Genomic DNA, 26552 nt, shown 5'->3' with positions numbered 1-26552 from the left:
TGGTCTTCTAAATTTTCTTATGCAGGAAAAGTTGTCTTTTAGAGAAGCCTTTGTAACAAAGTTTTCGGTTGCACGTAGGGGTTTCATCTGTTGGAGCGACAGGGGAGGGGAAGGGAGTGCAGAGGGAAGAGAGGCTACATTTGAAGCAGACACTTAGGAAGGTTAATTCCCAAGATTATGATCTCAGATGAGACTGTGTGATCATATATTGGTTTCTTTTTCATTGGGAGGTTCAGTTGGATTTTCGCAGTCCTGTTTAAAAAGTAGATAAATTTTTTATTTTTAAATTGTGGATCCGTGCAATTCCCAGCTACATTTTTGAGGCCCCGAATTTAACTGTGAGTCCAGGGGAATTTCCGTCGCAAGATGCTTGATATTCCCTGTGGAAATGTCTAGACTTACTACTGTGCTACATTGACTGTTTTTTGTTTTTTTTTAAATGGTATTTAAGTGCTTACTATATCCAGACAGTGTACTAAGCACTGGCATAGATAGAAGCTTATCAGGTTGGACACAGTCCATGCCCCATATGGGGAATCAGAGTCTTAATCCCCGTTTTACAGATGAGGTAACTGAGGCACAGAGAAGTTAAGTGACTTGCTCAAGGTCACCCAGACAAGTGGCGAAGCTGGGATTAGAACCCAGGTCCTTGTGGCATCCGGGCCCATGCTCTACCCACTGGGCCATAACTCATTTATGTCCACGTAATCCTGCCCCCCCCAACCATATCTGGTAGAGTATATTTTTTTTGAAGGAAGTATACATGTTGTGATGCACCTGTAGGTGGAGTGGATTTTTTGGCGGTGGGGCAGGGGGGAGTTGATTTCTCATATCATCCCTTTATAATGCACCTATCTTTGCACTTAGTTGCTTCCCCTACCTGTAATTTATATGAACACATTTCTACCCCTCTAGATTGTAAATTATTTGGGGGCAGGGATTGTGTCTAGTAGCTATTGTACTCTCCCAAGTGCTTAGTACATTGTTCTGCACACAGTAGAAGCTCCCAGTAAATACCCTTGATTGGTTGAGCTACAAATTCACCTTAAATGCCCACGTAAATGCTCGGGGGCCCAGACGCCCTCAGGGACCCATTTAACTGCCGTCACCTTCTCTAGAATTCACATCAAGCACCCAAGCTTTCTCCATGATTCATCTCATGTTCCCACACTTTCTATAGAAGTCATCTCTCTAGACTGTAAGCTTGTTGTGGGCAGGGAATGCTTCTGTTTATTGTTATATTGTAGTCTCCCAAGCGCTTAGTACAGTGCTGTGCACATAGTAAGCTCTCAGTAAATACAACTGAGTGAATGAATGACCCTGTATTTTCTCTAGAACTCACTTTAACCTCCCCCACCTTCTCTAGAACATCTTTGTTGCAGCAGTATATTTTCAGTGTCAACATTTTTCTTGGATCTCTATACTGAAATGCTTGTTTTATATCCTGAATGATTTTATCAGCCAGTCAACCAATCAGTTGTATTTGGGCATGTTACTCCCCTCCTCAAAAATCTCCAGGGGCTGCCAATCAACCTACACATCAGGCAGAAACTCCTCACCCTGGGCTTCAAGACTCTCCATCACCTCGCCCCCTCCTACCTCACCTCCCTTCTCTCCTTCTACAGCCCAGCCCGCACCCTCCACTGCTCTGCCGCTAATCTCCTCACCGTGCTTCATTCTTGCCTGTCCCGCCGTCGACCCCCGGCCCATGTCATCCCCCTGGCCTGGAATGCCCTCCCTCCCCACATCTGCCAAGCTAGCTCTTGTCCTCCCTTCAAGGCCCTACTGAGAGCTCACCTCCTCCAGGAGGCCTTCCCAGACTGAGCCCCCTTCTTCCTTTCCCCCTCCTCCTCCTCTCCATCCCCCCCACCTTACCTCCTCCCCTTCCCCACAGCACCTGTATATATATATATATATATATATATATATATATATATGTTTGTACATATTTATTACTCTATTTTACTTGTACATATCTATTCTATTTATTTTATTTTGTTAATATGTTTGTTTTTGTTCTCTGTCTCCCCCTTCTAGACTGTGAGCCCACTGTTGGGTAGGGACCGTCTCTATATGTTGCCAACTTGTACTTCCCAAGTGCTTAGTACAGTGCTCTGCACACAGTAACCGCTCAATAAATACGGTTGATTGATTGATGGGGCAAGGAAGGATAAGTGCTTTGGGATGGAGAGGGAAGGGCAGATTTTAGCCATGTTGTGAAGATTGAACCGAAAGGAATTGGTGACGGATTGAATGTGCATGGTGAATGTCTGGGGCTTGTTTACAAATGAAAAAATATGCTAATGTCAGAGTCCTTTAAAGACAGTCTCTCAGGCCCCAAGTTTAGGTACATTTCAAATAGAGAAGCTGGCGGAAGCCACACAAAGACCCATGGGGAAGAACTGGAACTGAAGATAATTGTAGCACACTTTTCCTTCATTGGGGCTATCTAGGGCAGGTACTCCACAATTCACCTTACCCCATTGGTTCAAATTATCGTCGTGTTTTCACAAGCTTGCTTCCTCCCTTCCCTGTAGACCGTATGCTGTAACTTAATAGATGACTCGGCGTGTTCTACTCGGCATGTTCTCCGGTGGAGGTTTGAAATGGCTGATATGAAATCTGTGGTTTCAAGGGCTTCAGGTTGTGATAGCAGACTCAAAGCTGGGGTATTAAGAAGATAGACATGACTACATATGTCTAGAATTGTGCTGCTGCAATGTGGGTTTAAAAAAAAATCTCAAAAGTGTGATCACTTGAAAGGCAATGGTACAGCCCAGAACTAAACTAGGCAATATGTGGACAAGTCATCCAAACGTGGTTCTAATGTAGATATGGACTGGATGGAATTACCATTGCTATGAAAGCAATGCACTTCCTGACTTTTATGGGCCCAAATTCTTTAACTTATCCTCTCGGTACATTTTCCCATTAAGTAGTATATTTCTTCCTTAAGTGGAAACGCCCAACCAGATGACCAAAGAGAGATTTAGATAGGAGCTGAGCTTGCCTTGTCAAAACATTTGTCTTTAAAAGAAATAACTAAAGGTGGCAGCTAAAAGTTATATGACCAAACATTGTAAAGGGGGACCTTGACTCACACATTATTTTGAATAACACAATTAAAAAGATCCTGTAATTCAGAGCCACTGTAACTTGATGCCTGCCCTGTTTTTCCTTAACAAAATGCTGGATAAATTGAAAGTTAAATTTGTTGTCGGTCCCTTAAATGAGTACGTTACCATATGGAGAAAGATAGTTGTCCCACTGTTTATTTAAACATTCATGGTCTTGTGGACAGCACTTTATAAGCAGTCTTGCCTAACCATTGATGAAGATGTATTGGAATGCAGGGTAAGGAGACATAGCAGGTTTAGTAGTTAAAATATAGCCAGCAAAGGTTCCTTTTACTGATGGACTGTTTGGATAACCTGACACCACTAGCTCAAGGAGTGACTTCCCTCAAGTCATAACAGGGTGAATTACCCTGGAGTCCAAATTTAGACTGGTGTCACAGATAATACAGTTCTGAACTTCCCTCCTCTCTCCCACCCCATGAATACTCACTTCGTTGCATTTGGACAGGAGGACAGGAGCAGGAAAATCATGACAGGTTTGTTTCCTTTCCCCCTCTACTCCACCACTGTTCACATGCTTGGGTTGAGGAGTGGATGGAGGGGTGGGGACTAGGCATGTGGATCTCCCAATAGGTGGTATTTATGAGTATGTACTTTGTGCAGAGCACTGTGCTAATCACTTGGGAGAGTACAGTGCAACTTATTTGCCTCTCCTCCCAACAGTTGGACCCCTTTCAAAAGTTGTAATAATAATAATAATAGTTGTGGTATTTGTCAAGCACCTACTGCGTGCCAGGCACTGTACTAAATTCTGGGGAGAGACAAGCAAATTGGGTTGGACACAGTCACTGTCTCATGGGGGGCTCATAATCTTAATCTCCATTTTGGAGATGAGAAAACTGAGGTACAGAGAAGTGAAGTGAGTTGCCCAAGGTCACACAGCAAACAAGTGGCGAAGCCAGGTTTAGAACCCAGGTCCTTCTGACTTCCAAGCCTGTGCTCTATTCACTAGGCCATGCTTTTTTTCAATGGACCAGACTGGAGACACAGGGCATTCAAATCAAAGATTCCAGGTCTTTCCTAGACCAGTAAATGTAAGAAAGAATCCCAAGGCCCAGAGATGCTTGATGCTCCTTGTTAAAGGAGAAGCTGCAGCTCTCTGCCTGTTCCCTGGCCTTCCCCTCCACCTTCCAGACCAAAAAAAATTGGGACCAATCAATCAAGTAATGGCATTTAGTGAGTTCCAGCTGAGTGCAGAATACTTCAGAAAGTGATTTTGAGAGGATGATAATAATAATGATTATTATGTGCCAAGCTCTTTATGTGCCAAGCTCTGTGCTAAGTGCTGGGGTAGATAAAGAATAATCAGATCAGACACAGTCCCTATTCCACACAGGGCTCATAGGCGAAGTTGGAGGTAGAATAGGTATTGAATCCCCATCTTACGTTGAGGAAACTGAGGCACAGAGAAATGATGTGACTTGTCCGTAGTCACCTAGGCAAGTGACTGAACCAGGAGTAGAACCCAGGTCTCCTGACTCCCACGCTTGTGCTCCATCCACTAGGAGTAAGGCACATTTCCCCCTGGCGAGAAGCAGCGTGGCCTTGTGGATAGAGTCTGAACCTGGGTTCTAATTCCGCCTCTGCCACTGGTCTACTGTGTTACCTTGGGTGAGTCACTTCATCATCATCATCATCATCAATCGTATTTATTGAGCGCTTACTATGTGCAGAGCACTGTACTAAGCACTTGGGAAGTACAAATTGGCAACATATAGAGACAGTCCCTTTGGTTACCTCATCTGTAAAATGGGGGTTAAGACTGTGAGCCCCTTGCAGTCAGGGGCTGTGTCCAGCTCAATTTGCTTGTATCTACCCCAGCACTTAGTACAGTGCCTGGTACATAGTAAGCACTTAGCAATTCAATTAAACAAAACAAAGCAAGTAGCAAAAGTTGGGATTAAGCCCAGGTCCTCTGACTCCTAGGCCAGAGATGACAGCCAAGACCTAGATCTTGGGTTCCCAATGTCCTTCTTTCTGCTTCAGTAGTTTTTCCCTTTAATGTCCAAGATTGGAGAACAAAACTCATGCCCGTGAAATTGTGATGTCAGTTGTTCGCACGTCTTTGTTCTTTTCATAGTCTGTATCAGTGTCACCTACTCTTCGCTTGTTTGGGAACATGAGGGAAGGAATTTAGATTTTGTTTGTTATGGGAAACATGGTCTTGTTTATTACGGTGATTTGGAACCCTTTTTATAGGACTCTGTGATAAAATCCCAAATATGACAGTTGCAAGACTGGCAGATAAACATATAATTGGTGCAAAAAATTTTACCCAAAAAAGGACAGAATGTCCTCACATCTGAGGAGTATAGAGCTAAGCCAATGTCTACTTCAAAAATAGCTATGAGAATGAAACTTTAATATATTGAGTGTTACTCTATGTTTGACATGGAAGCAACTGATAAATCCATGTTTGATTTAAAACAATCTGTTTGCTTTAAAACAATCCAGTGGAGATATGTAGGCTCTCTAACCATTCTTCCATTTCATCCTGTCTAGCTGTTTTCTCCCCAGCAGTGACTCCCCGATTTCCAGGTTTTGTGTCCAGAAAGGTTGACATGTATGCCTGAGTGTCGATGGTGATTTTATCAGCTTTTCTGAAAGGATTAGCCCTGGACAACATAGGATTTGAAAGTGTTTTAACTTCCCATCCATATGTTCTTCAGTTCAGCAGCTGAGGGTGGAGCTGGAAGGAGATCATATTTTAATAAGGAAAAATTATTTTTAGGTTAGATGTAGTCTTTTCACAAACCATGGATGTTTAAAGAAAGCCTCAGTGGACCGATGGAAAATAATGACTGGGTTTTCGATTGTGGTTCCATCATTGTATGTGTAGGTTAGCAAGTGAAAGAAGACCAAGGAATGATTAGCTCCCTATCCTTCCTAACTGACTTGTTAACTTGACTGAAATCTGCCCAACAAAGCCACTATGAGGCTGCTGAGTACATAACTGAAATGCTTTATCCATCAGTTTCTAATCTAGTTAATGGTCCCAGAAGAATGAAGAAAGCACTTGACTTTTTCCATGGGTGAGAAGAATGAAAGGGGTTGACTGTAACTTAAGGATAATGTAAAGGAATGGAGTTGCCAATTATATGGGCCAACAGCAGAAGGAATTGTTCCATGTATTAAAAAGTATGGCACTATTCAGTCCCACCACTCTAAAAATGCCCACTCCAAACACCCTGCCCCACCTGAAATCCAGTGTCAACCACAGAATTTTGTGCATTTGGAACCTTCTCCATATGCCTATCTTGACACGACAGTAAATTGGAAATGCCTTCTTGGATCTTTTTAGTGAGCTCTGTTTTGCTCCTCCACACTGAAATGCAGGAACGCATAGGTTATATTCTTAGCTAACCCAATCCTTCAATGATATTTATTGAGTGTGTAGTATGTGCAGGGCACTATACTGTGTAGGAGACTATAATACTCATCCTCTGAAGGGAATGTGTCTACACGTGGCTCAGTGGAAAGACTGTGGGCTTGGGAGTCAGAGGTCATGGGTTTGAATCCCAGCTCCACCACTTGTCACCTGTGTGACCTTGGGCAAGCCACTTAACTTCTCTGTGCCTGTTACCTCATCTGTAAATTGGGGATTAAGACTGTGAGCCCCAAGTGGGACAACCTTTTCACCTTGTATCCTCCCCCAGAGCTTAGAACAGTGCTTTGCACATAGTAAGCGCTTTACAAATACCACCATTATTATTGTTATTATTACCAACTCTGTTATATTGTAGTGTCCTGAGTGCATAGTACAGTTCTCTGTACACAGTAAATGCCCAATAAATACAGTTGATTGATTGACTATAGGATAACTAGACACAATCCCTGCTCCCAAGAAGTGTATGAACTAGAGAAATAATGGAATTTTGAGGCATAAGCATAAAAATGCAAGGACACAGAGAGTTCACCGGTTTTCTAACCCCATCCCCATTTACAGTAATGCCTGGCCAATTGTTAATCACCTAGGCTGTTTTTCTTGGTAAACTTGCAGAGATATTATGGTGTGGCAGAAAGTCTTTTTTAAAAATCTGAAACCAGTTACATTCCTGTGTTTGGGTATCACAGCTATCTACACTCCCTCTCCTCAAGTAAGGTTGGTCCATATTCCTACTATTACTAAAACCCTAATTTGCTTATTCAGGAGGGAATTTTCATGTGTCACTGGGAAAGGAAACTGTAATTTATTGTTTAAGCTCTTTGTCTACATCACAGACATCAAGATGTAGACATTCATATGCCAATATCAAAACAATTTTGGTTGGCTTTCTAATCCTCTATCATTGATTCCTTTTCTAATGATCTTGTGATTGGAAAAAAATGAATAAATAACATCTAGGGCATTATAATATGTGTAACCGGTTTTTATGTCATTTGCTGTTTCCTTGTCTTGGTCATAAAAGCAAACGCTATGCTTCTCTTCATGTTTCACTGTATTATCTAAGCAAAATTCATACACAGATACACTTTTCCTCTTCCTTCTGTGTGTCATTTTAGAATCTGTCTTCCTCTGCTAAGATGATACTATTCTTGAGAGCAGGGATCAGGTCTCCTAATTCCAATGTACTCTTCCAAGTGCTCAGTACAGTGTTTGGCACACAATAAGCTCTCAATAAACACTGTCAATCAGTCATATTCAAACAATACTATTGATTGGTTTTTACCTTGGGGTGAAGAATTCTTTCTCCCTGCTGACCTTCTAGGCATATTGTGAGAATGGGAATTATTCGTTCAAGAAAATGTGGTAAGTTTACAAAGCATTCATTAGAGAATTAGGATGGAAATAGTAGAAAATTTTTGTCTACATTCCCCACTATTTTTGCTGTGAATTTTGGTTGCAGTTGTTCAGATTGCATTTACTCCTGTACATATCCACTTCCCTTTCTGTTCTTCTTTCCAAAAATTATTTTGCTTCCCTTTCCTCTGTTTATCACTCCAAGGAAGAAACATGGCATGAATATGTGTGCATAGTGATAGATTTGGAAGATTATCCCAAGTCACTGTGGGAAGGATTCTGAAGAGTCTCCTGAGTTCCTAGTGCCCAAGTATTGCTGGGGAAGATCCTATGCACCCAACACCAGTAATAGCTGGCAATAATGCAAGACATTTTGAGGCTCTATTATGCTGAGAAGAAGAAATAGCAAAGTAGGGGGAAACGGGCAGATGATGAAGTAAAAGCATCAAGTGCTTACTGTGTGCCGAGCACTATAGTCAAAGCTGGGAAAGAATAAACAAGTGGGAATTAGATGTAGTCCTGTGATGGAGCGTGGCTTAGTGGAAAAAGCACGGGCTTGGGAGTCAGAGGACGTGGGTTCTAATCCCGGCTCTGCCACCTGCCTGCTGTGTGACCTTGGGCAAGCCACTTACGTTCTCAGTGCCTCAGTTACTTCATCTGTAAAATGGGGATTAAGACTGTGAGCCCCAGATGGGACAACCTAATTACTTTGTATGTACCCCAAAGCTTAGAACAGTGCTTGGCACATAATAAGCGCTTAACAAATACCATTATTATTATTATTATTATTACTGTTATGGCATTTCCAGTGACAAATGATGGAGGAGGCTCAATGCTGATCATTTTCCCAGCGCCGCTTACATTCTCTGGTCCTTCCCAGTGGTGTTCCCAGCAAGGGAAGGGATACAGGTTAGGGAGGAGGAGGGCAGGGGCTCAGCATATTGCGAAAGGCAAGCACGGTCTTCGACCCCATTCACCAGTTACAGGCAGAACCAGGGCCAAAGTCTGGGTCCACTTGTTTCCAGTTGTTTTTCCTCCGGCCCAGCTGCCGGGTCGCGGTGGGACGGTAAGAATAATAATAATAATTAAGGTATTTGTTAAGCACTTATTATGTGCCACACACTGTACTAAGCGCTGGGGTGGATACAGCACTGGGGTAGATACGAGCAAATCAGGTTGAGTACAGTCCCTGTCCCACGTAGGGTTCACAATCTCAACCTTGAAAGCAGCAGATAAGACAAAACTTAGTTTATGGATTCTGCTGATGATAGTGCGTGCTGTGATAAGAGCACAGTTCTTAGAGTCAGAGGATTTGGGTTCTGATCTCAGCTCTGCACTTGCCTGCTGTGTGACCTTGGGCAAATCACTTCTTTGGGACTCATTTCCCTGCCCTGTAAAATGGGGATTCAATATGTGTTCTCTCTAGTCCTTAGACTGTGAGCTGGATGAGGGACAGGGACTGTATCCCTGGTAATTATCTTTTACCTACCCCAGTACTTAGTACAGGGATTTAGTAAATGCTTAACAAATACCATGATGTGGTTATATTGTGGAATCCCTATAAATATCTATAGCTATATATAGGTACACATTGGTGTATTGTGGAATCCATCCTCTAGACTGTGAGGTTGTTGTGGGCAGGAATGTCTGTTGTTTTATTGTACTGTCCCAAGCGCTTAGTACAGTACTTTGCACACAGTAAGCACTCAATAAATACAGTTGAATGAATGAACTTATTTGCAGACAACAAACTAATAAAGTACAATCTTTGGCAGGCAGCAAGTTGAATCTTGTGTCTGTGAATAACTGGAAGAAGAGATGGAAAATGGTTTTAGCTTTGTTCACTGTAAAAAGATTTCTTTTTCAATTTCACACAAGACATGCAGGCTAAAATAAGAATTGTGTGAGTTTTGTGATGGCACCAGGATGGGGATTTCCATTATAAATAACGACTGATGGTAGTCAGCAAATTGGGGACAATTTGTTCTATTGTTGAAAGGTTCCTTTTCCTTGATTCAGCATTAGTTCTTTGAAAGTGTTCCTTAATTTTTGAAGTCCGAAAATGAAGTAATCTGTGGGGTCCATATTTAACTCTGCTTTCATAAATGGTGTCATCATTTGCAAACAAAATAGAACAAAGCTTTTTTATTTAACAGTCCAGTAGAGGGGATAGTGGGCAGGTAAAGGGAAAGGTTTCAGTTAGATTTGGTGGGGTTTTTGGTGGCTTTTTTTCCTCAGCAGAAGTACTTTACATGGCATATTTCCAAGGCAATCATGTACCAGTGTTCCTGCTTGACACTGGTTTTACTTGGGAGTAAGTAGGAAAATTAAGCAGCTACTGTGTGCAAAGCATCATGGCCTACTGGAAAAAGCCCGGGCTTGGGAGTCAGAGGACCTGGGTTCTAATATTTCTGTTCTCCCTTCTGTTTAGAATTGTGAGCCCCATGTGGGACAGGAACTGTTTCTGACCAGATTATCTTGTATCTTACCCCAGGGCTTAGTAAAGTCCTTGGCAATAGTAAGCCCTTAACAAATACCACAATTATTATTATTATTAGCACAGGGAAGCAAAATACATGGATTTTGATACTAGTACTACTACTATTCCTGAAGATGGGGGTCCTCAACCATCTCTAGTTAACCCAAATATTTAGTAGAAAAAGAAATGTGGTAGTAATAGTATTTATTAGGCACTTAATGTGCGTAGAGCACTACTGAACACTAGGAAAAAATGCCCAGGTGGGATTTAAACATGGTCCCTGCCTTCAGGGGCATCACAGTCTGAAAAGGGGCTCACCCCTAAAATTAACATTCACCCAAGATGAAAATAAAATTTTTGCTTATTGAGAGTTAGAAGATAAGTCACCACTCTGGCACCTAAAACTGTGTTCCCTCTTTAAGGACAGCAGCAGGAAAAACCTCCGAAGATGAGAGAAATATTCACCGCCCTCATTCCGAGTGAAACCAGATAGTTGGTTATTCAGCATTTCCCGAGAACCTCTCCTGCTTTGTTGTTGCGGGTGTTGACACATAAATGTGAGCCATAAAAGCTAGCCAGTCAGAGCTGAGTAAAATGCAGGTAGTAAGTCATGCTTTCGAGCTTCTGCTTCTCTAACCGTGTTTCTTAAGACTGCCAAAAACAATAAATAAATTCCACATGATTAATTTTTTTTCCTGGTTCACACCATTTTACAAGATGTTAAGGGTTGGGGGAAAAGAATAAATATTTTTTGCATGGAGGTTCGTACCTATTTCTCAAGAACAAAGAAAATTTGACTCTTCTGACACGGGCATTAGTATCGTAGGATTTCGATCCTGAAGTTGTTCCGGAAAAAATATATATATGGAAAAATGTTTTCTTTTTCCCTCAATTCAGATGGTAGCTTAGGTCTCAAGTTGAATGTCATTCCATCTTGATTCAGTTGCTAATGGAGAAAACTGATACCTCAATGCATAAAGCACAGTGACTGTTTTATGCGGTCTAATCGGATCTGCAAATAAATCATGGTTGATATGTGTCCAAATATGTAAATGAATTTAGAAGTCTGGATTGCTTTATTGTAGAACAAGTTGCCTGAAGTCACCTGAAATAACCAGGCAAAGAGGAAAAGACCCCAGACGCTCAGGGAGTTAGATCCTGGGCTGCCGAATCTCCAACCTAGTAAGGAACTGCATTCCTTTAGTTGTGCAACTACACTTTTTGGAAAGTGTAATTACCACCTCTGGAATGTGCCTATCCAGTTTTTCATCTTCCCCCTTTGGGATTCCAGCCCCTCCTCATCCTCATCCGCCTCCTCCTCCCCCTCCTCCTGCTCTCCTGCCTCTTCCCCTTATTTGGCTGTATTCAGTTTTGCAGGCCATTCTTGTACCTGTGTGTGTGGAAGCCAGAAAAGATACCACATGAACATGCAAGTGTTTTTGTTTGATCCTTTTGGACAAAGTTTCTACAAAGTTATATGATAATAATAATAATGATGATTGTGGTATTTCAGTCATTCATTCAGTTGTGTTTATTGAGTGCTTAGTGTGTGCAGAGCACTGTGCTAAGCATCTGGAAAGTACAATTCGGCAACAGAGACAATCCCTACCTAACAACAGGCTCAGTGCCTACTATGTGCCAAGCACTGTACTGAGTGCTGAAGTAGATATGTTTTGTTGTCTGTCTCCCCCTTCTAGACGGTGAGCCCGCTGTTGGGTAGGGACTGTCGCTATATGTTGCCAACTTGTACTTCCCAAGTGCTTAGTACAGTGCTCTGCACACAGTAAGCGCTCAATAAATACGATCGAATGAGTGGATACAAGATCATCAGATTCTACAGGGGGTTAACAGACTAAAGAAGGGCGACAGATATTTAATCCCCATTTTGCAAATGAGGGAATGGACGCTTTGAGAAGTTAAGTGACTGGCCCAAGGTCACACAACAGACAAGTGACACTGCCAGGATTAGAAGCCAGGTCCTCTGACTCTCAGGCCCATGCTCTTCCCACTGCCCTTGCTGTGTGAATAGAATTCTCTTTTTTTCAATTAGACTTTTGCTGTTTGTTTTGGAGTAGTTTCATCCATATTACGTAGGGTTTAGAGTCAACATCAAATGGTAAAACAGGATCACAAATAATGACGTTCTTGGATGAAGTCAGTCTCAATACTGAAGCTCTGATTACTTCAACACACATGTCTGAGGGGGGCCACATGTGAGGAGAATGAATCACAGCAAGGTACCCAGATGAGTGCCATTTGGTAAACTGAGATCAGAAAACTGAAAGCAAGGAGCCCAGAGGAAGCAGGCTAAGGATACAGCAAAGCAAAACCTCAGACCATGCTGCATCCCAGCTGAAAACTGGGAATTGTTTGCCAAGGACAAACTTGTGTGGTACTCACCTATCAAGAAGCGACTGTTGTGGATGAAAGCTCCATAAAAGATGAGAAACAAGAGAGCAAAAGAGAAAACAGCACCAGTTGCCACGAACATTAAACTTGACAACACTACAAAGATAATCTTCTTGTGCCCATAGCTTGGCTGGAACTTAAGTTCCTGCCTTGGTCTTTTCAGTTGTGTGTGTGTGTGTGCAGTTTCTCTCTCTCTGCCTCATACACACACACAAACACACCCCATTCAGTGAATTCCTAGCGGCCCATGTCAATCATGTAGCACTCCTTTTAGTGTAGAATGCTATGACTGGGGTGCTATTGGGCACATGCAGATATGAGCCCTGGCCAACATCCAGTTTGACTCTGGCTCACTAAAGGGCAGTTTCCTGCTTGAAGGAGTCTTGAGCATCCTTGACTTGGGCTGGGGCTGTAGGTCAGCCCACAGATGAGTCCATAACATTCTCCTGCCTTTGGATTTCAAAGCAGCGTGACCCAATGGAAAGGGCAGGAGCTTGGGAGTCAGAAGCCCTGGGTTTTTATTCTGACTCCATCACTTATTGTGTGTCCCTGGGGCAAGTCAGTTAACTTATCTGTGCCTCAATCATAATAATAATAAGAATGGCATTTATTAAGCGCTGACTATGTGCAAAACACTGTTCTAAGTGCTGGGGAGATTACAAGGTGATCAGGTTGTCCCACGGAGGAGGGGGCTCACACTTAATCCCCATTTTACAAATGAGGTAACTGAGGCACAGAGAAGTTAAGTGACTTGCCCAAAGTCACACAGCTGACAATTGGCAGAACTGGGATTTGAACTCATGATCTCTGACTCCAAAGTCCATGCTCTTTCTACTGAGCCCCGCTGCTTCTCTATCCCTCAAAGCCCTCATCTGCAGAATGGAGATTTAGTGTCTATTCTCTCTCCATTTGTGGGACTTGATTATCTTTCCTCTACCCCATTGCTTAGTAAAAAGTGCTTTAAAGATACCACAATAGTAATTATTATTTTTATTAATAATTGTGGTATTTGTGAAGCACTTAGAATGTGCCAGGCAATGTACAAAGTACTGGGGTAGATATAAGATAATTGGGTTAGACACAGTCCCTGTCCCACAGAGTGCTCCCAGTCTCAATCCCCATTTTACAGATGAGGTAACTGAGGCACAGAGAAGTTTAGTGACCAGCCCGAGGTCACAAAGCAGACAGTTGGCGGAAACAGGATTAGAACCCAGGTCCTCTGAGTCCCAGACCTGTGCTCTCTCCACTAGGCCACACTGATGCCCAAGGCCATAGAGAAGCAGCATGGCTCAGTGGAAAGAGTACGGGCTTGGGAGTGGGAGGTCCTGGGTTCTAATCCCAGCTCCGCCACATGTCTGGTGTGTGACCTTGGGCAAGTCACTTAACTTCTCTGAGCTTCAGTTACTTCATCTGTAAAATGGGGATTAAGACTGTGAGCCCCACGTGGACAACCTGATCACCTTGAATCCACCCCAGTGCTTAGAACAGTGCTTTACACATAGTAAGCTCTTAACAAATGCTATCATTAGTATTATTATTATACTCCTCCATCATGGAGCTTACATCTAGTGGGGAAGACAGATACTAAATCAATCAATCAATCGTGTTTACTGAGCGCTTACTGTGTGCAGAGTACTGTACTAAGCACTTGGGAAGTACAAGTTGGCAACACATAGAGACGGTCCCTACCCAACAGTGGGCTCACAGTCTAAAAGGGGGAGACAGAGAACAAAACAAAACATATTAACAAAATAAAATAAATAGAATAGATATGTACAAGTAAATAGAGTAATAAATATGTACAAACATATATACATACATACAGGTGCTGTGGGGAAGGGAAGGAGCAAATTTATTAAAGCAAAATAAATTAGAGGCAGGGGGAAGCAACAGAGTTTAAAGATGTGTACCTAAGTGTTATGGGGTGGGATGGAGCTGTGTGGTGGGTGGGGAGGCCTGTGTGTGTGTAGTACCCAAGTTCTTAGATGACAGCAAATGCTGAAGTGGCAGTAGGGGAGGAAATAGGAACAGGAGATGAGTGATGTGGTGTGAACTTTAACCTGCAGCCAGAGTTTGGAGCAAGAATATGGCTCCCTTGGGCAAATCAGGAAAATCATGTTCCAAGCATGGGATTTAAATGTAGACTGATGTGTTATCATCAAGACCGCTGGATGAGAGAGCAGGAAAGGCTTAGATATTCCACCTGCTGAAATCAGTCCATGGGGGCTGCTACCATAGTTTAGGTTTATATAACATGTCATTCTGGTTTATCTGCTTTCATGTCAATTTCTGAGCAAACTTGTTTTTTTCATTGTTCTGGTCTGATGGAAATTTTTCAGTAGTATTGTATAAATAGGGCTTTTCTAAATAACTGTTTAACTTTCCACACTCTCACAACCGTTTTCACTGTGATGGTCACGCAATATTTTGTCACAGGGGTTTCTCATTTATCTAAAAACTTACAATTCCTTAGGAAATGCTGATTAATGAGGAGCTTTTTTGGAACCCAAATCCCTGGAGTCAAAACTCCTGGGCTCACTTTCCTTCTTTTCATTCACAGTTACCGTTCAGTTAGCAGAATAACACTTAGTTGAGAGCCTTATCTCTAATGTATTTGAGCAAGTTTGCAAATCAGTCACAGTATGACTTATCTAGGTGTCTGTTAGGACAAAAAGCCCCAAATTCCAGCAATGAGAGGTGATTTGTTGCTGGGGAAGACGGAAGAATGAGCTGGGATGAATGTCAATATTGATTTAAAGATAGAAGGCAGCCTCTATGAAAGGATCCTTAAGTGGATGGAATTTGGAAAAGAGGAGGTGGGTCCTTCAGGGAGGGAACAAGTGAGACAGGCTTCAAAGACCCAGCAAGTCAGAAAGACCTCATCCTGTTGGACACTTTTCAGCCTCATCTGGAACTCTTGGTCCTTGTCAGGGATTTACAATAAGCATGACTTTTCTCCCACAGCCAGAAACCCATGCTTACCTCTTCTACTATATTGTCCTCTCCCACTTGTACTTCCCAAGCGCTTCGTACAGTGCTCTGCACACAGTAAGTGCTCAATAAATACGATTGAATGAATGAATGAATTACTGTAATCTGAACACAGTAAGCACTCAATAAATAAATACGATTGAATGAATGAACCATTGATTGATTGGGAACAACTTTTCTTATCAGACCCATGGAATTGAAACCTATGACAGGGAAGACATTAAGCCAGAGAATATTCCCTAAGTGAGAGACTGTTCCTTTAAGCGCTGGATATTCACCCCACCCTGGCCCTACCTACGTATATAACTATAATTTAGTTTAATGTCTGAGCCCCCTTTGGAGAGGGAACATGCCTGTTCCCCATAGTGTACTCTCCCTAGTGTCTAGTATGGTGCTCTCCACAAAGGGAGCTGTCAATAAGTACCATTGATTGATTGATTAATAAAGTGTAAATGTTTAATTCTGAGGCAGTAGCAAAGATGTTCTGCCCTGGCATGTTCGGGAATCAGTGTAAATTCACTGATATAATAATGATGCAGTAATATTATTGATGCGACCCTTTGGGTTTTTTTTTTCCAGATAGAAGAAGGTAGCAAAGCTGCAGCCGTGGACAAGTTATTAGCTGGGGATGAGATCATCAGCATCAATGATAGAGGCCTTTCGGGCTTCAGGCAAGAGGCCATCTGCTTGGTAAAAGGTTCTCACAAGACCCTAAAGCTGGTAGTGAAAAGGTAAGATTATTTAAGTTTGAAGTTTATTCAGCTATTGGCATCTCTGGGAATTTTTGGAGGGAATGAAAATATTATTCTTAATTCTCCCAGTCTGCCTAATGTTCTATACTCAGAGATTTTGTGTAATTCTGCTCCCTCAGTACTAAAATAAACTGGATCTATTTTTTATATCTTAGATTATTAGAACGTTTGAAGCTAGTTTCCAATATTCCCCTACTTGAAAAACGGTATTAAATGACTCGCTTCTGTGTCTGTGTGTGTGCAATCCCAGGGGGGAGAACATACTAGATATTAAATATGATCGTACTAGCCGATAATGAGGGGTTTAAGAATAAAATACTTCACATTAGGTCTAGTTTGTAAAAAAAAAGGGGAAATCATATATTTGTTGTGCTTGAACCAAAAAAAATTTTCAAAGGAAAATAATGATTTTTTCCATTTGGTTCTTAATTAACCCTCTGGATGACAAATCTTCATTTCATACTTATTTCAGAAATCCAGATATAAACCACAGCTTTACTGTGCTTTTAGAAACTTTTGCCTCAGAAAATTCTTAAGCCAAGAGTAAGTGATTAATGGAGTTGAATGAGTCATTGTCTGAGGTGTTCGTGCTGACTCTGACTGGTTATCAGTTATCTGACTGGAGAAGGGGTGATGGGACATTGAGGGGTGATTCTGGATCCCAAATTGGGCCCTCTTCATAGCTAGATCCAGATTTTGGCCGAGGGAGGGTAGCAATACTTGTTTTGTTGTCTGTCTCTCCCTTCTAGACCGTGAGCTCGTTGTTGGGTAGGGACCATCTCTGTATGTTGCTTATTTGTACTTCCCAAGCACTTAGTACAGTACTCTGCACACAGTAAGCACTAAATAAATATGATTGAATGAATGAATATTGGGAAGAGTGTGGATTTGCGGGGAGGTTTGCCCTTGTTTCCCCTTTTTTTGGCTCAGGAATGGTGAGGGGCCTCGTAGACCAGTAACAGAGTTGAGTGTTTGATGGAGTTGAGTGAGTAGTAGTCTAAAAGTTCTCACCAGGTGCTTTGATTGGTTCCTGTTGACCGGAGGAGTAGATGATAGGATTTTAAGGATGGGTTTGGGTTTAAAAGGAAGTGGGGTGCTTCTTCAGAGCCAGTTCCTGATGTAAGGGAAAACAGCAGAATAGGTAAGCTATTTCTGTCTCTAGCATGTGTGGGATTTGACTCAGGGAATGGGGGTTCTTTCTGTTTTTGTTTCTTTGGTTCTGAAGTGGGTATAGACCAATAGCAGAGTAAAGTGAGTAATCATGCGTGAGTTGAAGCCAGAATTAGATGACCCACTGCACGCCATCACAATACATTTGAAGAGTGGAGATTGTTCCATGCTCTGCACACAATAAGTGTCTAGTAAATGAAATTGATTGATTGTTGAAGCCTCATCTCAGACAAGGAGGTAAACCTGAAGGGTGGGGAAGAACATTTTCAATGTCCTCGACCCCCTTCTAGTATTGATGATGAGGCCTTTACCAAATCTGCCAACATGCCAAGACAGGACACTCATCCCAACTCTTGGGGGAAGTGATGGCAGCAGTGAAAAATGGCCAAAAGCCCTGGGTCTGATAGCTGATCCACTGAGACCTGTAAATATGGAGGGGCACCCTGCTTAAGCACTTGTGTAAACGTTCCCTCAACAAATGGAACACTGAAGAAATATCAGAGGATCTCAGAGAAGCCATTACATTACTAACTTCAAAAAGAAAGGTGAAAAATGAGGTGGCTTCAGTTTTGGTGGTGTTTCATTACTCTACATTCGCCGGCAAAGTTCCCTACTAGAGTCGTCCTGGGTCGACTATTGGAGAATATTGTCCACTGATCTCAGCATGGCACAGCGGATGTAATCTTCATGCTGTGTGTCAGAAAGAGGAAAAGATTTTTGTACATCATACCAAAGCATCTGATTCCATTGTGTTGTACTCTCCCAAGTAACTAGGACTGTGTTCTGCACAGGGTAAGCACTCAATAAATGCCATAGATTGTTTGGTTAATCATCACTAGATCTGGATGCTGGGATGACTTAAAAGATTTGGCCCTTCTGAAAAGTTCATCATTGTCCTGAGATTACCTGGCCAGAGCCAAAGGTGTCCTGTCTGATCTATCCCTATCATCAAAGAAGTAAAGCAGAATTGCATATTGCACTTAGTTCAGTTTGTTTTACATGTTCATGCTGGAAGGTGCAGTAAGATGTGGTTTTCCTCACCGCTGGGAAACTCAACACACTTCAGCCATCCTCCTTAGACATTCAAGAATTTCTGGAGGCAGATGACTGCAGCCTATCAATCTATCATATTTATTGAACATTTACTGTGTGCAGAGCACTGTATTAAATGCTTGGGAGAGTTCAAGATAACATAGATGTATTCCCTGCCCACAGAGGGCTTACAGTCTAGAGGATGCCCTAGAGGCACAAACCCAAGAGTCAATCAGTCAATTGATGGAATTTACTTACTCTGTGTAGAGCACTGTACTAAGTGCATGGCAAAATACAAGGTGACAGAGTTGATAGACATGATCTCTGCCCATGTGGAGCTAACAGTCCACAGGGGGAGACAGACAGTAGATTATGGATAGGGGAAACAGTGGAGTATAATATTATTTGCATAAGTACTGTGAGGCTGGGGTGAGTATCAAAAGGCTTGCGTCACCAAATCACCCAGGCGTTTTGAACTAATAAGTCGATGGAAAATTGAGGTGATTCATGTCTGCTATATGCACAACCAGAAATGTGTATTGGTCACACAGAGCTAAATGCTGGCACAGAATCTGTTTCTTAGACAACTTACTGACAGATGACAAAATGATAGACAGACAAGTAGAAAACAGAAACAGAAATATCTGCACATCCTTTAAAGGAGTGTTAGAGTGTGAGGGCAGATGAAACTTGAGCTCTACTGTGAGACCTGGACTCAACACGAGTTAGGTGAAGAGTCCAATATGTGATGAACGGGAAAAGGAAATGCCTTTGGTAAAATGCTGATGAGGACCATTCTGGCAGCCTAGGATTTTTCCAAGAAGGAAGAACTAGACAACGTTATTTATTGCTATTAGATCTTTAGCTAGATTGAACAATCACCAGCCACTCAGGCAAGGAGAAGCTGAATGTCCTATTACCAGAATGAAAAAACTCCAAAGTGGGTTTTCACAGAATTATATGGCTGCACAGAATGCTGAGGTCATCTGATCCATCCCCTGTCTTCAGTCAGGGCCACACCTAAAGCAAATTTAAAAGGCCCCAAAGAAGGAGTTTCAATATCTTCCCCCAACTCTTGTTAGCACATTCCAGTATTGAGCAGCCATTCTGCCTAGCCTGCTTCTTCCTTCTATCTCACAAGTCAGTTCTGCCTCCTGTTCAAACCCATTTCCTTTATTTCTGTTCTCTTTGAAATGAAAACAGAGCAGCTGGGTTAGCCCTCTATACATCAAATACCTGAAGGGCACTATGAGGTCACACTTCAACCTTCTTTTTGCCTTTAATCTTTTCTTACAAGTCTACAGAGTCCCTGTCTCATGTAGTTTAAAGGGGTGGGGGCGGAGGTGGAGTAGGGGAAATACATTTTGGGAACTTGCAATGAGAAAAAAGAGCCTATTCACTTTGCCTCATCTTATTCCCTGGGGAAAAAAGTGCATCCATTGGCTAACTGATGCCAGTCTCCCTCAGAAGTGTGAGGGAAAGAAATGGAACCAGGGTGCTAGGAAATCCTTTACATTGGTTAACTGTGTTATTAAGTAATCAGATTAGATCGATGGTATTTATTGAATCCTTCCTGTGTGCAGAGCATGATGCTAAGGAATTGCGAGTAGACAAGACCTCAAGGATCTTACAGTTTAGCAGAGGAGATTGCAATCCAGTGGTTTGTTATGATACAGTTGCCAATGGCCCCTGGGATAAATTAAATTGGATTCCACTTTTTAAAAAAAATGTTTTAGTAGCATTTATTAAGCCCATACTGTGTATTAAGCACTGTCAAAGAACACAGAGTTGGAAATTAGACAGAGTCCCTGGCCCTCAAAGGCCTTACAATGTCTATTTTGTTTCCCAGGAGAAGGAAAGATAGAGTATGGAAGGATTGGAGAAAGGTATTAGGAGGAAGTGCATCCCCTAGATCAAAAAAGGCAAAAAATCCCCAAAACCCATTACTTTGGAGAAACTGAAAAGGTAGAAGGATAGCAGAAGCCCAAAGAATTCTCTGGTAGTAATAATTGTGGTATTTGGTAAGCGCTTACTGTGTGCCAAACACTATACTAAGCGCTGGGGTGGGTATAAGCAAATCGGATTGGACTCATTCCCTGTCCCGCTTTGGGCTCATATTCTTGATCCTCATTTTACAGATGAGGGAATTGAGACACAGAGAAGTGAAGTGACTTCCCCAAGGTCACACAACAGACAAGTGGCAGAGCTGGGATTATTCATTCATTCATTCATTCACGCCAAGCTAGCTGTCTTCCTCCCTTCAAAGCCCTACAGAGAGCTCACCTCCTCCAGGAGGCCTTCCCAAACTGAGCCCCCTCCTTCCTCTCCCCCTCTTCCCCCTCCCCACCTCCCTGCCTTACCTCCTTCCCCTCCCCACAGCACCTGTATATATGTATATATGTTTGTACGTATTTATTACTCTATTTATTTATTTTATTTGTACATATTTATTCTATTTATTTTATTTTGTTAATATGTTTTGTTTTCTTGTCTGTCTCCCCCTTCTAGACTGTGAGCCCGCTGTTGGGTAGGGACCGTCTCTATATGTTACCAACTTGTACTTCCCAAGTGCTAGGTACAGTGCTCTGCACACATTAAGCACTCAATAAATATGATTGAATGAATGAATTGAGACTTTACTGTGTGCAGAGTACTGTACTAAGCACTTGGAAAGGGCAATTTGGCAACAGAGACAATCCCTACCCAACAATGGGCCATGACCTTCTAATTCCCAGTGTTCTGAACTCTGGGTAACAGTGGTGGTAGCCTAGATTGCTGGGCCATAGGGTCAGTAAGATCCTGTTAGTTTCAAATGCAGTCCTGCCATAATACATGTTGTCAACGTACCTTTGGGCTAGAATGCAGTTAGGGAATCAGAGAGCTGTATTCTAAAAGCACAAGCCCGTTTGGGCCCGGTGTGCCACGTTATTCAGAAAACTCTGTGCATAGGAACATGGCATCAGAATGGGCAATTACATCAACTAAGTTTTCCTTTACTTGGGGTTTGGCAGAAAGCTATTTGTATCTGAAAGTGCTCTCTCTAAATATCATAGGTGTTGGGGGTTTTTTGGTGATAATCACACATTTCTGTTCTGATGTGGTTTCTTAGGTTCATGTTTGCCATGCAAACAAAAGCAAACTTTTCTGAGTGAAGATGTTAACCTACAATAGCCTCTTAAATTACTCCAGTGATAAGATATGTCCGTTTATACTCTTTTCAATTTCTGGGCCTTGCTGATTTCTAGGACTTCCTGTGTAGTGTTATGACTTAATTGGCTTTAATTCCATAAAACCATGGTGAGAGCTCTGTAGAGCTGTACAGTTATAATAATTGCATGTTTGTTAAGTGTTAACTAAGTGCCAAGCCCTGGAAGAAACACAAGATAATCAGATCAGAATCCGTGTCTCATGTGGGACTTGCAGTGTAAGGGGGAGGGTGAATGGGCATTTAATTCCCATTTTATAGATGAGGAAATTAAGGCACAGAGTAGTTAGATTATTTGCCCAAGTTCACACAACAAAGTGTTGTACCCAGATTTAGAATCCAGGTTGTCTGACTCTCTGGCCCAGTCCTTTCTTTCTGTTAGGTCACACTGCTTCCCAACGTGAGCTAACTGGATGATAGGAGAATTCTTGAGCTGCTGCTATGGAGTGACCTGTGGAGTGTAAGCTCCTTGTGGTCAGGGAACGTTTCACTTTATTCTTTTGAACTTTAGAAGTGTTTACTACAGCTCATTGCACCCAGAGGGAACTCGGTAAACACAATTACTACCATGATTATTACTACTTCTTATTATCTTTAGGGGGAAATGCAGTGAGGTATTATCCTTGTCTTTTCAGGGGTTTAGTTTCTGAACTTGTCCCACAGTGGAATCTGGACTGCATTATTTTTTCCTTCAAATAGCAGGTCCGTGCTTATTTTAGAATATTTTTAGATGTCATTTCCTTTGGGATAAGATAATTGAAGCAGCCAATAGGACAATAGGAATTTTCACTCCTGGGCATTTGGAAAGAATTTGCTGTCCATCTGTTCTCCACGGAAAAATACTGATTGCCTTCATTAACAGGTTCTTTCCCCCCCGTCTTTGGAATCCAAACACATTCTTAGCAGAATGTGTTACCACCAGAAGTCTAGGCCCTGACCATTAAGACTGAAAGGATTTTAGGGATGAGTTTTTAGCGTATACTTCTAAGAAAAGTTTATATAGACTTGAAGTTCACATATTTGGTAATTAATTTCTTTAATTCCATATTTGTAATTTTCCAAATTCATGAATTTTTCACACATTATTTTTTAAAACAATCATAGCAATTTCCAGATATGTTACAGGTAGGACAAATGAACTGTAACATTTCCAAATGAAATGTTTGGAATGAAATGAAATGAAATGAAAAATAATTCTTCCCCACCCCCCAGGAAAAATGGAACAAAAGTCTACTAATATAAAGAGGCCTCAAGTGGAGAAGAGAAAGGGTTTTTAGGGATTTTTGACCTCCACTTGGAGTGTTGCAGTTAGAGGTGTGAGAACAATCAAATGAGTTGTCCATATGAAAACAGGACAGGATGTAAAAACTATCGAAAATCTATTTGTCAAACGTCAACACATCAGTCTTCAAATGCCCAGTCATCAACAGAACTATCAACTGATAGAGCCTATTGCCAGCACTTCCCAAACCAGTAGAAGATTCTCTCTTACCCTTCTCTTTTTTCGCCATATTCTCTTCCCTCACTTCCTCTATACCCCATACTCCAGGTTTGTGATCCTCCACTTTATCAAAATGTCACTATCTCTCCCCTGGGATATTCCAGATCTCTCTTTCCCACCTCAGCACGAGGAATTCCTTCCCGGCACTACCCTCTTCTCCTTGGAGGCTTCCATCATTTCCCAGTGGTTTCCTCCTTCCCCTCCTTCCAATGGTGATTCCTCACTCCGCTCATACCCTGTTCTTTCTCAGCTAAGTGTGGCATTTATGAAGCGCTTAATGTTCCCTGAGCCCTAGGCTCGTTACAGTATAATTAGACACGTTCCCTGTGCCACATGGCGCTCCCAATCTCAGAGGGAGGGAGAGCTTCTTCCTTATCCCTAACAGGTGAAGGAACTGAGGCATCCTTGCCCAAGGGAGCAGTATGAAGGATGCGATTTTCTTTAGCTGTATGGCTGGGCAGGTGGTCATTGTAGATTTGCCATTGGCAGGTGGTTATTAAAAAGAAATAGGATTCTGTTTCATGGGGCTGACAATAGGTAACTTGTCATTCTATTGAAATCAATACTAGAAAAGTGATACCTCAGGAGAGAACATTCTCTCTACCCTTGCCCTGTTTCTCTCCTTTACAAAAGAGGAGAGAGGCCGTTGACAAAGAGATTGTACTGATAATAGTCCTTAGTCCAGAAGCCATCAGGCTTGCTCTCTGCTGTATCATGATAAATGTCTATACCCCGTATTCTTTTTCAAAAATGTTTAAACCAGCCAGTCCCGGGGAATAGCAACAGGAGACGTAGTTAACCCAGGTGGCCATCTGGGATGAAAAAAAGATTCCCTGGATGAGCAAAATGGGCAGGGGAAACCATTACAATCACACTGGCAAACTGATAAATTAAGGAGTTTCTCCCCCTTTCTCCACCCCGTTCCGGCCGTGTAGTCTTCAGAGATTTGAGCTATTATCCTAAGTGTGACATGCGCAGAAAACATTATTCCCAAGTAATTGTTCAGCAGAATTTATTTGTGTGACTAATCAAAATTAATTATTGCCTCTTCGCTCAATGCAGCAATAAGACCCTTTTGTGAATCTAATTATGTCCAGTAAGCCCACACAGTGGCAGAGATTAACCCAGAAGGGAGAGGAGCCTTTCCATGAAGACTGCAGGGGTGGACTGTTTTGAATGATAAACCTTTCCACGTGAATATCAGAGCAACCAGTCATTTGCTTTCTCTTTTGCTTTCTCTTGTACTCCTCAAGAGTTGAAATGAAGATGGTAGAGGCGAAACACTAATTTTTTTTATGTTATTTCTTTTAAATGAAAGGATCCCTAGACCAGTACCAAGCACTCTTCCTCATCCCTTCCCCCTGTGGGACTAATTACTTGGAAGAGTCCATTGACAAGGTAGTTTCAAAGCCAACAACATGGATTAACACAGATGTTCCTGGAAGCCATGACGGATCTTTAATCAGATGCGTTGATGTTGGGAAAGGGTGAGGGAAATGGCTAACTGGACATAAGAGTTCTGTGTTTTCCCCATAGGCAGCTAAAGTGTGGCAGGACTGGTACTTTTTTTCTGAAAGAGGGTATGTACCTAAATAGCTATGGGTAGGAGGGGCGTTTGGGATTGAGGTAGGAGTTTGTGAGTTGAGCCTGTATCTTTGGGAACAGTCTGTGTTGCTGTTGAGAGTTCAGAAGCAGAAATGTCTGATTTTGTAACTATTCTAGAGCTGTGACGTATCCGAGTCTATTTCGTGCAGTGTTCCATGAAGCCTTTTTGGTACTACTGACTTTTTTTAACTTGTTCCAAAGAAACAGGAGTTTCAGGGATGTCTGAGAAGAGAGAGAGTGTGTGTGCATATGTGTGAGAGAGATTTTCATGGGCCGACTTTTATTGACGTTTTTGTAAAAAAAAAAAAAAGAATAGGAAAGAAATGATTATCTAAACTGAGTGGTTTTGCATTATGTTTTTTGTGTGTCTTTTTGGATGACTCGAACTACATGCATAATTTTATATGTCTAATGATGCCCCATGAGAATATTTGTTTGAAAAAACAAAACAGAACTCTATTCTGAGAGAGGGTCTGCATGGCGTGTTCATTGTTCAAACAGCAAGCAGAAGCTAGCTTCCCAGGTTCTATCCTTTCTTTCCCTCTGCCTCTCTGCACCTCCTCCCTTCTCCCTCTTTAAAAAAAACAAAAAACAAATCCTCAAAGCCATTGATATGTAGAGACTGGTCTGGAGTTTTGCCTTTCCAGCATTAAATCTACATTTTTACCTGACAGATAGTTTGCCTTAAACAATAAAGTTCAAGTTATAAGGTTCTCTTTCCAGGATATTCAGCTATATATTCTCTCCAAGGGGAAAAATGTAGGACATGTTTGCATATCTTCCTTTGGTGAAGATGTGAGTGTTATATGAATAAACACGTAATGTGTAGCTTCTGCCTGGAACTAAGAGTTTATGTGAGGACTTGAGAGTACAATGAAAGGTAAATCTAGGTGCTAACCCGTAACATCCTCCTGTTTTGATGCTTTGTTTTCAGATCTGTAAATTCATTGTCGTATTTATTGAGCGCTTACTGTGTGCAGAGCACTGGTCTAAGCACTTGAGAAGTACAAGTTGGCAACATATAGTGTAAATGAAATCTTCTGTTCCAAACAACACTAGAAGCTCTAGCTAGTACACACTAACTGTTCTGAAAAGTGAGGAATACCTTTATAGGTACTGTACTTGGTGTATCTGCTTTAAGGATATTTCTGGTGGTTGTGTATATAGATAAAATCCATAATCATATATAAAGTCTAGTTGCAATCAGTGAAAAATTCCGTAGCACAATTCAGTGAATCTGGCCTTGTCTTTTTCCCATTGCTCTCCTACCCAGCCCGAGAGGTGAATCCCACCAGTATGGCCCAATCTAATTCCTTCACACTACCCTAACAAACCAAGACCAACCAACTCCGGTGCCCACAGAATGCTGGAGTCCACCTCTGGTGGTTGCTCTTCTTGTGGTTATGGCTACAAGTTCCATGTACCATCTCTCATGCATTCTTCTACATCCATAACTTTCTCTCGAGAAGCCCATTATAGAAAAGTTCAAGACTAAATAAAAAATTGCCATCCCTATGATCAGAAGAGCTT

General features: G+C 41.9%; 1 protein-coding gene across 2 annotated transcripts in view; it reads left to right on the top strand.

Annotated features, from left to right (window-relative positions):
• The window catches only part of SHROOM2 (shroom family member 2), a 113183-nt gene that overhangs the window by 26422 nt on the left and 60209 nt on the right, over positions 1–26552 (top strand). For both annotated transcript variants that reach the window (XM_038757499.1, XM_038757498.1), the window contains exon 2: positions 16337–16488. In XM_038757499.1, the coding sequence (XP_038613427.1) occupies positions 16337–16488 (152 nt within the window). The remainder of the gene's footprint in view (positions 1–16336; positions 16489–26552) is intronic.

Source organism: Tachyglossus aculeatus, chromosome 15 (genome assembly GCF_015852505.1).
Source record: "Tachyglossus aculeatus isolate mTacAcu1 chromosome 15, mTacAcu1.pri, whole genome shotgun sequence".
Lineage (NCBI taxonomy): Eukaryota > Metazoa > Chordata > Mammalia > Monotremata > Tachyglossidae > Tachyglossus > Tachyglossus aculeatus.
Note: the sequence above shows the minus strand (reverse complement) of the source record. Positions and strands in the feature narration are given on the sequence as shown.